At 41.0% G+C, this 14,420-nt stretch overlaps 1 protein-coding gene across 5 annotated transcripts in view; it reads left to right on the plus strand.

Annotated features, from left to right (window-relative positions):
* Window positions 1–11,976, plus strand: part of LOC135102137 (fibrocystin-L-like) — a 38,535-nt gene extending 26,559 nt beyond the window's left edge. Inside the window, exons 18-22 of one of the 5 annotated variants that reach the window (XR_010269539.1) lie at window positions 155–266; window positions 3,842–3,997; window positions 5,046–5,178; window positions 11,574–11,741; window positions 11,879–11,976. Coding sequence is in view for 4 of the 5 variants with exons in the window: in XM_064006919.1 (XP_063862989.1) it covers window positions 155–266; window positions 3,842–3,997; window positions 5,046–5,178; window positions 9,257–9,620 (765 nt within the window). In the remaining variant the exon portion in view is untranslated. Of the gene's footprint in view, window positions 1–154; window positions 267–3,841; window positions 4,034–5,045; window positions 5,237–9,256; window positions 10,749–11,573; window positions 11,742–11,878 lie in introns of those variants that run through there. The other 4 variants (XM_064006920.1, XM_064006919.1, XM_064006921.1 and 1 more) reach the window with 4 other exon arrangements.
* The last annotated feature ends 2,444 nt before the right edge of the window (window positions 11,977–14,420 follow it).

Consider the following 14,420-nt stretch of genomic DNA (forward strand, 5'->3'; position numbering starts at 1 on the left):
TCCCTTTTTCATACTTCTCTCTCCCTCTGCTTTCCTCTCTTCCCCTTCCATTTATCTCTCCTTAGATCATGTCCCTTTTCATATTGTGTTCCTCTCCCATGCCTTGCTCTGCCTCCCATTCTCTCCCTTCACCTCTCACCACACTGCCATTCAGGTGGTTGTGACAACAACAGGAAAAGAGGCAACAGAGAGCGAAGTGAGGCGAGTGGTAGCAATCAATGGTGCCACACTCACCCTAGACTCAGCACTCAAATTCCAGCACCTTGGTGAGTGTTTTGCTCCTTGTCCTTCACTCACTGAAACATTAGTTTAGTCTACACTCCCACCTCTTCTCCAGAATTCCATCAAGCACTTGGTGGAAGTAAGGAGAATGCATAACGTTTGTGGTATATATCAGGTTAAGGAGAAGGAATGCAATGTGTAGTGCCTGAGGGTGTCAAACACAGCATTCTTTGGTAGTCTGATCTTGTAGGAAGAATGGCAGAGAGTAAGATGAATAAGTGAGTGTATGTGAGTGTGACATGCAGTGGGTGCAAGACAGTGACCTGCAGTGAAATGGGAAATCAGAGTGGCTGGAGTATTGGAGAGAATGAGTGAAGTAGAGCATGTAAGGACAGGAATATTTGAGTGTGGTAGATGCAGTGGGTGCAAGACAATTACCTGCAGTTGAATGGGAGGTCAGAGTGTTCAGTATGGGAGAAAATGGATATAGAAGAGCTTCTTAGGACATAAATAAATGAAGCACAGTGGTGGAGGCTTGAGAGAAGGAGATGAGAGGAGAATGAAAGAACCAAAACATATGAGGATAGAAATAAAAAGAGATCCTTCTATCACAGCATTCCATAAACACAAGCATCTGGTATAAGTAGAAAGTAAGTTTGTCATCAGTGAAATCTCTGTCTATTTATCAAGAGAAGACAGAATGAGAAAATTAGAACATGCAAGAAATAAATAGACACTTTCATGACAATCCATAAACACAAGCATCAGATATGAATAGACAGAAGCAAGTGTGTAATCAATGACAGCTTTCTATTTATCAAGAAGAGACAGAATGAGAGGAGTAGAACATTTTTTTTTTTTTTTATGTAAGAAGGACACTGGCCAAGGGCAACAAAAATCAATAAAAAAAATGCCCACTGAAATGCCAGTCCTGTAAAAGGGTCAAAGCAGTGGTCAAAAATTGGTGGATAAGTGTCTTGAAACCTCCCTCTTGAAGGAATTCAAGTCATAGGAAGGTGGAAATACAGAAGCAGGCAGGGAGTTCCAGAGTTTACCAGAGAAAGGGATGAATGATTGAGAATACTGGTTAACTCTTGCGTTAGAGAGGTGGACAGAATAGGGGTGAGAGAAAGAAGAAAGTCTTGTGCAGCGAGGCCGCGGAAGGAGGGGAGGCATGCAGCTAGCAAGATCAGAAGAGCAGTTAGCATGAAAATAGCGGTAGAAGACAGCTAGGTATGCAACATTGCGGCGGTGAGAGAGAGGCTGAAGACAGTCAGTTAGAGGAGAGGAGTTGATGAGACGAAAAGCTTTTGATTCCACTCTGTCTAGAAGAGCAGTATGAGTGGAACCCCCCCAGACATGTGAAGCATACTCCATACATGGACGGATAAGGCCCTTGTACAGAGTTAGCAGCTGGGGGGGTGAGAAAAACTGGCGGAGACGTCTCAGAACACCTAACTTCATAGAAGCTGTTTTAGCTAGAGATAAGATGTGAAGTTTCCAGTTCAGATTATAAGTAAAGGACAGACCGAGGATGTTCAGTGTAGAAGAGAGGGACAGTTGAGTGTCATTGAAGAAGAGGGGATAGTTGTCTGGAAGGTTGTGTCGAGTTGATAGATGGAGGAATTGAGTTTTTGAGGCATTGAACAATACCAAGTTTGCTCTGCCCCAATCAGAAATTTTAGAAAGATCAGAAGTCAGGCGTTCTGTGGCTTCCCTGCGTGATATGTTTACCTCCTGAAGGGTTGGACGTCTATGAAAAGACATGGAAAAGTGCAGGGTGGTATCATCAGCGTAGGAGTGGATAGGACAAGAAGTTTGGTTTAGAAGATCATTAATGAATAATAAGAAGAGAGTTGGTGACAGGACAGAACCCTGAGGAACACCACTGTTAATAGATTTAGGAGAAGAACAGTGACCGTCTACCACAGCAGCAATAGAACGGTCAGAAAGGAAACTTGAGATGAAGTTACAGAGAGAAGGATAGAAACCGTAGGAGGGTAGTTTGGAAATCAAAGCTTTGTGCCAGACTCTATCAAAAGATTTTGATATGTCCAAGGCAACAGCAAAAGTTTCACCAAAATCTCTGAAAGAGGATGACAAAGACTCAGTAAGGAAAGCCAGAAGATCACCAGTAGAGTGGCCTTGACGGAACCCATACTGGCGATCAGATAGAAGGTTGTGAAGTGATAAATGTTTAAGAATCTTCCTGTTGAGGATAGACTCAAAAACTTTAGATAGGCAGGAAATTAAAGCAATAGGACGGTAGTTTGAGGGATTAGAACGGTCACCCTTTTTAGGAACAGGTTGAATGTAGGCAAACTTCCAGCAAGAAGGAAAGGTAGATGTTGACAGACAGAGCTGAAAGAGTTTGACTAGGCAAGGTGCAAGCACGGAGGCACAGTTTCGGAGAACAATAGGAGGGACCCCATCAGGTCCATAAGCCTTCCAAGGGTTTAGGCCAGCGAGGGCATGGAAAACATCATTGCGAAGAATTTTAATACGTGGCATGAAGTAGTCAGAGGGTGGAGGAGAGGGAGGAACAAGCCCAGAATCGTCCAAGGTAGAGTTTTTAGCAAAGGTTTGAGCAAAGAGTTCAGCTTTAGAAATAGATGTGATAGCAGTGGTGCCATCTGGTTGAAGTAGAGGAGGGAAAGAAGAAGAAACAAAGTTATTGGAGATATTTTTGGCTAGATGCCAGAAATCACGAGGGGAGTTAGATCTTGAAAGGTTTTGACATTTTCTGTTAATGAAGGAGTTTTTGGCTAGTTGGAGAACAGACTTGGCATGGTTCCGGGCAGAAATATAAAGTGCATGAGATTCTGGTGATGGAAGGCTTAAGTACCTTTTGTGGGCCACCTCTCTATCATGTATAGCACGAGAACAAGCTGTGTTAAACCAAGGTTTAGAAGGTTTAGGACGAGAAAAAGAGTGAGGAATGTACGCCTCCATGCCAGACACTTTCACCTCTGTTATGCGCTCAGCACACAAAGACGGGTCTCTGACACGGAAGCAGTAGTCATTCCAAGGAAAATCAGCAAAATACCTCCTCAGGTCCCCCCAACTGGCAGAGGCAAAACGCCAGAGGCACCTTCGCTTATGGGGATCCTGAGCAGGGATTGGAGTGATAGGACAAGATAAAGATATGAGATTGTGATCGGAGGAGCCCAGCGGAGAAAAAAGGGTGACAGCATAAGCAGAAGGATTAGAGGTCAGGAAAAGGTCAAGAATGTTGAGCGTATCTCCAAGACGGTCAGGAATGCGAGTAGGGTGTTGCACCAATTGCTCTAGGTCATGGAGGATAGCAAAGTTGTAGGCTAGTTCACCAGGATGGTCAGTGAAGGGAGAGGAAATCCAAAGCTGGTGGTGAACATTGAAATCTCCAAGAATGGAGATCTCTGCAAAAGGGAAGAGGGTCAGAATGTGCTCCACTTTGGAAGTTAAGTAGTCAAAGAATTTCTTATAGTCAGAGGAGTTAGGAGAGAGGTATACAGCACAGATAAATTTAGTATGAGAGTGACTCTGTAGTCGTAGCCAGCAATCCATAGACACAAGCACATCAGGTACAAAGACACACATGCAAGTTTGGCATCAATTAAATCTGTGTCTCTCCACCCAGGGGAGATACACACGCTGTCAGACGGCACTTCCATCACACTGGCTGGGGAGGTCGGTCTCCTGAGCCAGAACATTGCGGTGGAAGGAATCACGGAGAACAGCAACGGGGGAAGAATTCTGGTCTCCACAGTCTTCCAGAATGGCAAGCATTATGTTGGTGAGTCTGGAAGATAAGCTGACTGGTGAAGCTTTGGTGAGTCTGGAAGATAAAGCAATAAAGCTTTGGTGAGTTTGGAAGATAAAGCAATAAAGCTTTGATGAGTCTGGAAGATAAACTAGTTGGTGAAGCTTTGGTGAGTCTGGAAGATAAGCTGATTGGTGAAGCTTTGGTGAGTCTGGAAGATAAAGTGATAAAGCTTTGGTGAGTCTGGAAGATATTCTGGTTGGTTAAGCTTTGGTGAGTCTGGAAGATAAGCTGATTGGTAAAGCTTTGGTGAGTCTGGAAGATAAAGTGATAAACCTTTGGTGACTCTGGAAGATAAACCAGTTGGTGAAGCTTTGGTGAGTCTGGAAGATAAGCTGATTGGTAAAGCTTTGGTGAGTCTGGAAGACAAAGTGATAAAGCTTTGGTGAGAATGGAAGATAAACTAGTTGGTGAAGCTTTAGTGAGTTTGGAAGATAAGCTGATTGGTAAAAGCTTTGTTGAGTGAAAGATAAGCTGATTGGTAAAGCTTTGGTGAATCTGGAAGATAAAGTGATGAAGCTTTGGTAAGTCTGGAAGATAAAGTGATGTTTTTAATGATGATTTGTTCCATTTTCTTTGAATGCTTACTACTGCTACTACTACTACTACCATTACCACCACCACTGCCACCACCACCACCACCACTACTATAACAACTACTGCTAAAACAATTACCACCACACTCCCTGTACCACACTAAGGAAATGCTTCCCTCTCTCACCATGACTGCTTTCAAAGGCCACCGAGATGACTGACCAGGTTCTCAAGAGTGTTTCTCCTGCTGTTAATGTAGAAATCTTGTTCATTTCTCACTAGAACCATAAGAACATCCTTAAAAACCTGTGTAACTTCAAGTACAGCCTTTTCAGAGCAGAGGTGCAGCCAGAAGTTTTTCAGAGTGTGGTCCTTAACATGCACCACCACTAATAAAACCATTACTACTCTACTATTACCACTACATTCCATCCACCATGACCACCACCAATACCATCACCACTACTCCTTTCTGTCCCTCCTTCAGGTTCGGCCCAAGTGGATGGCGTGGAGTTCCGTAACATGGGGCAGGAAGGCTTCACCGACATCACTGACCCACGCTACTCCATTGCCTTCCTTGGCCTTGATGCCATTGATGACCATTCTAGCTACGTCAAGAGGTCATCATTCAATGTCAACTATAATGTGGCTGTTGGGCTCATCAAGACCTTGAACATGGTAGTGGAGGAGAACGTTATCTATCATGTGCTGGATTCAGGTGTGTGTATTTACCTAGTTGTATAGTACAGGGTCCGAGCCAAAGCTCAAACCCTGTACTATACAACTAGGTAAATACACACACCTGAATCCAGCACATGATAGATAACGTTCTCCTCCACTACCATGTGTGTGTGTGTATGTGTGTTTTATTTATTTATTTATTTATTTAATTATTTATTTATTTTATTTATTTATTTTTTTTATGAGTGTATTCATATGGTTTTTCTTATTTATTTACTTATCTATTTATTTGTGCTAGATTCAGGTGTGTGTGTGTGTGTGTGTGTGTGTGTGTGTGTGTGTGTGTGTGTGTGTGTGTGTGTGTGTGTGTGTGTATGTGTTTGTGTTTATAGTTTTTAATTAATTATTTTACTTCGGCAAATCACTTGTCTGCTAGATGGTGCCGTTCACATGAGATACACTACACTTCGCCACACAGTCAGTTACTACGCAGACACCACACAAGTCGGACATCGGTCCCGCCTCCTGTTCTGTTGTTACGACTTCTGTTATCGAGGAGTGATAGGAATATTACAGTTTTCTTGTTTGGATTGTGTATTATGATTTCCATTACCTGTTATAAGGGTGGAATATTGTCTTTAGTTATCCATTACCTGATTATAGGGCGGAGTATTGCCTATGGATATCCGTTACCTGATAAGGGCGGAGTGTTGCCTACTTGAATCCGTTACCTGATTTAAGGGCGGATTATGGACTATAAATATCCGTTACCTTGTATAAGGGCGGATTATTGGTTATATGATATCCGTTACTTGGTATAAGGCGGATTATTGGCCAATATTTTATGCTATATATATATAACAATATTTGGGCACTCTCGTGAGCCGACATAGGTGCGAGATGGTTCCATCTTGTTACCCATTATTGGGGCAAGAGGAATATTGCCTTATTTACAAGCCTGGGGGCATTTGACTTCCCAGATTATTATAAGGAAGGAGTTTTTGATTTAAAGTTACCCTGTGTGTGAGGTTAAGGCACCCGTGGGGTTATAAAAGGAACTGCTGTTAAAAGGGGTGGCATCTTGTTAACATTAGCCGCCATGTCTAGGACGCCTTCTGATGCTTGCCCCAGTCCTGAGAGATTCAGAACTACCAGCATGCCACGCACCTCAGCTAAGGTAAAGGGACTACACAAGGGGAGTAAACATGAAGAAAGATCCAGATCTAAGAGCCGTTCTACTCGTCATGAGAGGTTGTTACTCTCGGTCACCTTCCCCTTCTCCAAAATACGCTGGTGAAGACAGCAATGCGCCTTCTTTGGGCATGATTATGGATGCTTTGACTGAGTTGAGGAAAGACATGGACAAGCTTAAGAAGGAAAATGGGGCTGTGAAGTCAAAAGCAGTTCATAACAATGCTCCCCTGTAGGTGTCAAATAATACTTTGATGCCTGATTCTCAGGAATCACAGGCAGGATTTTCTGGATTTAGAACTCCACTGAGGGAGGACAGTGATGAGGAAGAGGAAATCCAGAGGGATGTTCCTCATGATAGTATATTGTTACAAGGTGCTAAGAATTATGGACCCATGGAAACTGTCTCAAAAGAACTTGACAAGGAAATTGCTCCAATGGTGAACCACCTGTTTGTTAATGGCATGAGGCAGGAAGATTACAAAGCCATTGTAGAGGATGAGGTGACATTTAGACCAAATAACTGCCATGCATTAACTCAAATGGATTGCAACCCACAGGTCCTGGACGCACTGCCTGCAGAGGCAAAGAAGGCAGACTTCCGCTTAAGGGAAGTGGGAAAAAAGATATTACCAAGGCAGCTACTATTGTTGTAAAATCGCTTACTGTGCTAGACAAGGTGGCACGTGATGAAGAGCACCAAATTATTGCAAATGAGGTGGCCATGCTCAATGGTGCATTAGCATTATTGGGTAATGCCCACTACAGAAATAACTTGAACAGGCGACATATCATAAAGAGGGACATTAATCCCAAATATTCTCATTTGTGTGCTGACAAGGCTCTCATGACGGGTCTATTGTTTGGGGATGACCTGTCACAAGCCAACAGAAATATTGAGGAGGCAGAAAGGCTGAAAACCAAATTCACTTTTAAGAAGCCTACATCTTGGACTGCAAGCAGTGGCAGATTTGGTGGAGGTAAACAATGTAACTTTTTTGCCAAGGCCTCCTCCTGTGGATTCCCATCCAGATATCAGCCGTATGGTTTTCGCAGGATGCCCTCCAGTGGTGAACACAGGCGCTCCTACCCTGCTCAAGCTTGGACAACAAAAAACGTGAGAGGCCGGGGTCAACATATCCCCCGGTATTAACCCAGGTGAAAGAACAATTTGAGGCTGGGCAACTTCACAAGTTTATCAATAAATGGCGTGTGATTACAAGTGACCTGTTCATTTTGGATATGGTGGAACATTGTCATCTGAATATAGATGAAGCTAATATCGGATATTTATTTAGAGAGGATATACAGTATGTCTTTAGTGAGAAAGATAAACTGATTATGCATTAGGAGGTTAAAAAATTGTTAGAGATAAAGGCCATCATAGAGACACATGGACAGGATCAACAAATACTTTCACCAGTTTTTCTGAGGAAGAATAAGACGGGGGATTATAGGATGGTGTTAAATCTTGAAAACTGAACAGGCATGTAGAATATACTCATTTTAAAATGGAAAATTTTGAACAAATATTACAGTTGCTTAGTCAAGGAGATTATATGGCTTCTATAGACCTTAAGAAAGCCTATTATTCAGTAAAAACTGCAGAGGAACAACAAAAATATCTGTGTTTTAGATGGTTGGATAAGATTTACCAGTTCACATGTCTACCTAACGGGTTTTCGGATGGTCCTCGTCTATTTACAAAACTTCTGAAGCCAGTTTTCTCTACACTTAGGCATAAAAGCCACAACATCACTAGTTATATTGATGATACGCTTCTGTATAGTAACTCTTTGCCGAGATGTTTTGATTGCATGAATGACAACATTCAGTTGTTGCAGAGTGTAGGTTTCTGCATGAATGTGGAGAAATCTGTTTTAAGTCCCACTACGCGTATTGAGTATTTAGGTAACGTGATAGATTTGGTGGCCATGACAGTTACCTTGCCGGCGCGTAGGAGGGATGAGATTATACAGCATTGCTCTCTTTTAGTCAATAGACAAAGAAAAAAATAGAATTGTGGCAAGAGTGATTGGCCTGCTGGTGGCAGCAATCCCAGCTGTAGAGATGGGGAAGATGCACTATAGGAGGATGGAAAGAGCAAAGATCAAGGCTTTGGAAGAGGCATGTGGAGACTTTAATAGATGGATGAACATTACAGAGGAGATTAGAACAGATTTAAACTGGTGGATTAAGGAATTGGAGAATCAAAACAGGAAAATATTCAGAAATGCACCAGATACTGAGTTGTTCACAGATGCTTAAAATCTAGGATGGGCAGGTTGCCAAAATAGCATCACTACCAATGGCAGATGGTCCCCTGAAGAGGTGCATTCGCACATTAATGCGTGAATTATTGGCTATGTTATTCTCATTGAGATCTTTTACACATCTCCTTAGAGGTTTACACGTCAGGGTGTTATGTGATAACACCACAGCGATTAATTACGTGAATGAGATGGGAGGTGTTAAGTCAATAGTTTGTGATGACATTAGTAGGAACATCTGGGAATGGTGTCTTAGTAATGGGGTATGGCTGACAGCTTCCCACATACCAGGCAAATGTAACGTCATGGCCGACGAGGCATCACGTTACTTTAATGACGGACATGAGTGGCAGCTGAATGAGATGATATTTAAGGAATTGTGTTCTATATTTGGGAATCCTTGTATAGACCTATTCGCTTCACATTTGAACAAACAAATGACTCCATTCTGTGCATGGACACCAGATCCAGAGGCTGCATATATTGATGCAGTTACAATTCCGTGGGCTAAATTTAAATTGGTTTACCTCTTTCCTCCCTTCTCTCTGATCTCTAGATGCCTGCTGAAGTTAAGGGAGGAAAGGACCAGAGGATGGATCATAGTGCCACTTTGGCCATCACAACCGTGGATGGGGGTGCTCCTTCGGATGCTAGTAGACGACCCTCGGGTCATACAGAGAAGGAAAAATGTGCTAATGCATCCGTCAACTGCTGAGGAACACCCAATAATGAAACACACAAATTTGATGGCTTGTCAGTTGTCCGGAAACAACTTGGAGAACGTGGCATATCTAAAGAAGGTACGGAAATCATTATGGCCTCTTGGAAACCAGCAACAGGTAGACAATACAACACTCACATCAAGAGGTGGACACTCTTTTGTAGTAGAGGGAACATTAATCCCATTGCACCATCTATAGCAGATATATTAAACTTTCTATCTCGTAACTTTCAAAGGAATGTGGGTTATGAAAGCATTAACACGGCGAGAGGGACTCTATCTGCAATAGGAATTATGGTGGAAGGCTGCAGAGCGGGCAATCACCCACTTGTCAACAGATTTCTGCGGGGAGTCTTCAACTTATGCCCTTCTACACCCAGGTACGCAACGACCTGGGATGTGAAACTTGTATTACAAAAGATAAGACTCATGGAACCACTACACAGCCTAACACTGAAAGACTTATCGCTAAAAATGGTGATGCTGATGGCAATGACACAAGCAGCCAGGATCCAAACTTTGCACTTATTGTTGGTGAATATGGCATTTGGAGAAGAATCTGTTTCAGTTTTGTTAGGAGGTAACATCAAGCAATGCAGGCCAAAATTTAATGTTCGTACTATTGTATTTAAAGCTTATCCTCAGGATTACAGATTGTGTGTAGTTAAGGCTATGAAAGAATATATAGAAAGAACTGAGAGGCTAAGGACAGAATCTGGAAATGCAGATGGGAGACTACTCATAAGTTATATAAAACCCCATAGGGGTGTTTCTAAGGACATGGTGGCAAGGTGGCTTAAGACCATGTTATGTAAGTGTGGGATTGATACCAAGAGGTACACAGCAGGTAGTATTAGACCTGTGTCAGTGTCTAAGGCCAAGGCACTGGATGTGCCTATTGCCACCATCATGGCAAAAGCTGGTTGGACGCAGGAAGCCACATTTGCTAAATATTATAATAAGGATATACAAGGGGAAATAGACCCTTTTTCAAGAAGCAGTGCCAGGCTCAGTATAATGTAAGGTTTGAAATGTTATCAGCAGTAAAAATCATGTTCTATTTTCATAAATGACAATGGGGTTTTTGTAATAGGAACTTTTATTTACACCTATTTACAAAATGTGAAATTTGACAGAACCCTTTACATACAACACCCACATGACTTTAAAATCTCATGTGAACGGCACCATCTAGCAGACACGTGATTTGCCGAAGTAAAATTACAGAAGTACATGAGACTTACCGTAGGTTAGTTGAAATGTGCTTCGGATTTTGCGAGGCACATCACGTCTGCTAGATGGTAGAGTTCACATGCCCTCCACTCCCTCCCTTTGTTAATTGATGATTCTTGGTTTACACAACAAAAATTCAAGGACTGGAAGGGTTGGGAGATAATATTTCATGTGGGTAGTTGTATCTTTAAAGCACATTTCAACTAACCTACGGTAAGTCTCATGTACTTCTGTAATTATTTATTTATTTATTTATTTATTTATTTATTTATTTATTTATTTATTTATTTATTTTATTATTATTATTATTATTATTATTATTTTATTTATTTATTTTTATGTAGGAGGGGCACTAGCCAAGGAAAACAAAATTATAAGAAAAAAGGGCCCACTGAGCTGCTGGTCCCCAGAGTAAAAAGTAGTTGTCAGAAATTACAGGATAAGTGTCTTGAAACTTTCCTCATCAAAGAGTTCAAGTCATAGGAAGGTGGAAATACAGAAGCAGGCAGGGAGTTCCAGTGTTTACCAGAGAAAGTGATGAATGATTGAGAATACTGGTTGATTATTGCATTAAAGAGGTGGACAGAATAGGGATGAGAGAAAAAAGAGTCTTGTGCAATGAGGCTGTGGGAGGAGGGGAGGCATGTAGTCAGCAAGATCAGAAGAGCAGTTAGCATGAAAATAGCGGTAGAAGATAGCTAGAGATGCAACATTGCGGCAATGAGAGAGAGGCTGAAGACAGTCAGTTAGACGAGAGGAGTTGATGAGACAAAAAGCTTTTTACTACCTTTCCTTTAATTAATCATACATGTTTAGTAATTTGTGTAACAGAAACCATTCATAAAGTGGAAATTCATTAATGAAGTCACTAGTGCACTTCCTCTCCTCATTTCCCTCTCATTTTCCATCCCTCTGGCAGGCATAAGAGACAAGACAGGCTCCAACACCTACAGGTGGAACCTCATCACAACTGTGTTCTTCCTGGGGACTTATGAAGACAGACAGGAAACAGAGAACTTGAATTGGAGTGGTGCCTTTCAGCTGGACAATGCACCCAACACTGTACTGACTGGCAATGTTGTTGCTGGTACATAACAACTTCTGTGTCTTGTGTTGGTGAAGGATATTGGGGAATGTGTGTCAAGACATCGGTTATTTGTTGTGGTGTGTTTGTCTTTTTTAGTCCTTGTGGTGCTGACTCTTGTCTCTCATGGTGTTGTACAGGTGCAGAACAGGCTGGCTACAAGACCCTTGGAGAGCTGTGCGAGGACACAACTCGGTGGATGGGGAATGAAGTGCACAATGCAATTTATGGAGTCATGGTGAGAGACGGAGACTGAGAGGTGCAAGAATAATTTATAGTATTTTTAGTGCTGCCATACACTGCTGCAAACTTTGCATTGTTGTGTGCAGGCATAGAGAGAGAGAGAGAGAGAGAGAGAGAGAGAGAGAGAGAGAGAGAGAGACAGTGTGAGAGATAGAGAAGTTTTGGTGCTACTAGTGCTACTGTACCTTGTTCCTGCCACCTTTTTGTTGCTGTGTGCAGATGTAGTGAGAGAGAGAGAGAGAGAGTCAGTAGCATTAGCAGTGTTGTCCTAACCCTTGTATACTGTGCAGCTATGGAAGAAGGGAGACACGGGGCCACTGACAGACTGCTGCAGACTCAACAACTTCTACACCTGGAGAATCTCAGACACAGGCTTCTATGTCCAGCACTATGCCAGCTCCCTCATCACTAATGTAAGCTGGAGGAAGAGGAGGAGGAGAGACACTATAAATTCCAAAAATGCTGTAATATATTGTCCTTAAGACCCCAAGACCTAAGAGAAAATTTATAGATGCATTGAAGGAAGACATGCTTGCACTAGGTGTGACTGAGGAAGGCTTTCTCTCTCCCAGGTTGTCTCTGTGGACAGTCCCCTGGGAGCAATGCAGATCATCTATGAGCCAGATTCACTGAGTCACAAGTTCCACCCCAAGACAGCCAATGCCAGTCACTCCCTGTTTGTGGGTGTCTCCCCATCACACACTTGTGAATACCAGGCATCCAAGTCCCGGATAATGAAGTTCTATGGAGATAAATTTTTTTGGCGGAGGCGTCGGCGGAGGAAACACTGGCATCCTCTTAGCATCATTCACCTCTGGATCTAATAGTAAGTTGTAGGGCTGGGCAGGATTCTATAAAACAGGTAATCGCAAATCTGATTACTTGCCCTGTTGGATTCGTGAGATTCGAACCTTCCATGAATCCTATGTACCCTTAAGTTCTTAACAAGCCCCAGGCACCCGAGATTCTTCCTATTGTCTGCCAGGCACGAGATTCGTTGGTGTTTGCAAGGGAATCCAACCACGGAGAGAATCCAGGATTCCCCTCCACCTGTTACAAACATCACAACTCTCTCCCTTTGGCTAGAATTTGCCGAGATGCAGACTGTGTTTCCCATGATGCTTACCAAGGATATATATATATATATATATATATATATATATATATATATATATATATATATATATATATATATATATATATATATATATATATATATATATATATATATATATATATATATATATATATATATACGAGTATATATATATATATATATATATATATATATATGTGTGTGTGTGTGTGTGTGTGTGTATATATATATATATATATATATATATATATATATATATATATATATATATATATATATATATATATATATATATATATATATATATATATATATATATATTATATGAAGAATTCCATGATATAAATATGCAATCATGAAAATACATGTGCAGTTATAGTTGAGTGAGACACACTTCAGCAAGGTGAAGGGCGCACACTATAAGTAACCATTCAGATTGCTATTACTTTCATTAATTTACTTTAAATGATACAAGGATGTTATAGTTATTCATACACATTTATGATAGATTTTCCATTTATTGACAAATAGGGTACATTATTTCCAAATGTTTTCTTGATACATTAACATTATTTTTGGCATCATAATTGTTTTTGCTATTTTAAGAATAACAGTAAGAAAGTAGTAACAAAAGAGTCCTCCTCTACTAAAGTTTGGAAATGAGAAAAAAAAAAAATCATATTGTTCCAGACATCACAGCGTATTTCCATAAATTAAAATACTTCTCTCCTTATCACAGTCAATAATTTCCTTAATATTGCATTAGATTTCATTACATTAATTTCCTTAATATTTCCTTACAATTACAATGGATACTAGATAAGCATATGATTACATCCATACATGATTTTGCATACAGATAACATTCAACTTAACATTTCATGTATTTGATGTTAACAAGTGGAAAATAAGAAAATATATACAATAAAATCATGTCCATCACAGAATGTATTATCACATCAGTTCCGTAAAAAAAAAGGAAAAAAAAAATCTATATCACAGAAAATAATTTAATTAGTACTACAGTATGACTAGTAGTATGACCACATAAAAGTTTCCATGAAAACAAAATGCATGCAATACTATAGAACAAAAAGGCATCTAGAAGGATATCACTTGGCACTGGTAGGAAGCGGCTCTTCACATGTTCTTATTATTTATATTCCCTTCCTTAAGGCTGCTCTGCCTGTGGGAGATAAGCTCCCCTGCCTTGGAAAAGAGTCTTTCTGAGGTAACAGATGAGGCAGGAATGAATAAAAATTTCTTGGCCACTTCACTTAACTTGGGGAAGAGGGTTTCGTGTTGCTTCCACCACGCCAGTGGATTGCTGTCCCTGCATAAAT

The sequence above is a fragment of the Scylla paramamosain genome, chromosome 7 (assembly GCF_035594125.1).
Source record: "Scylla paramamosain isolate STU-SP2022 chromosome 7, ASM3559412v1, whole genome shotgun sequence".
Lineage (NCBI taxonomy): Eukaryota > Metazoa > Arthropoda > Malacostraca > Decapoda > Portunidae > Scylla > Scylla paramamosain.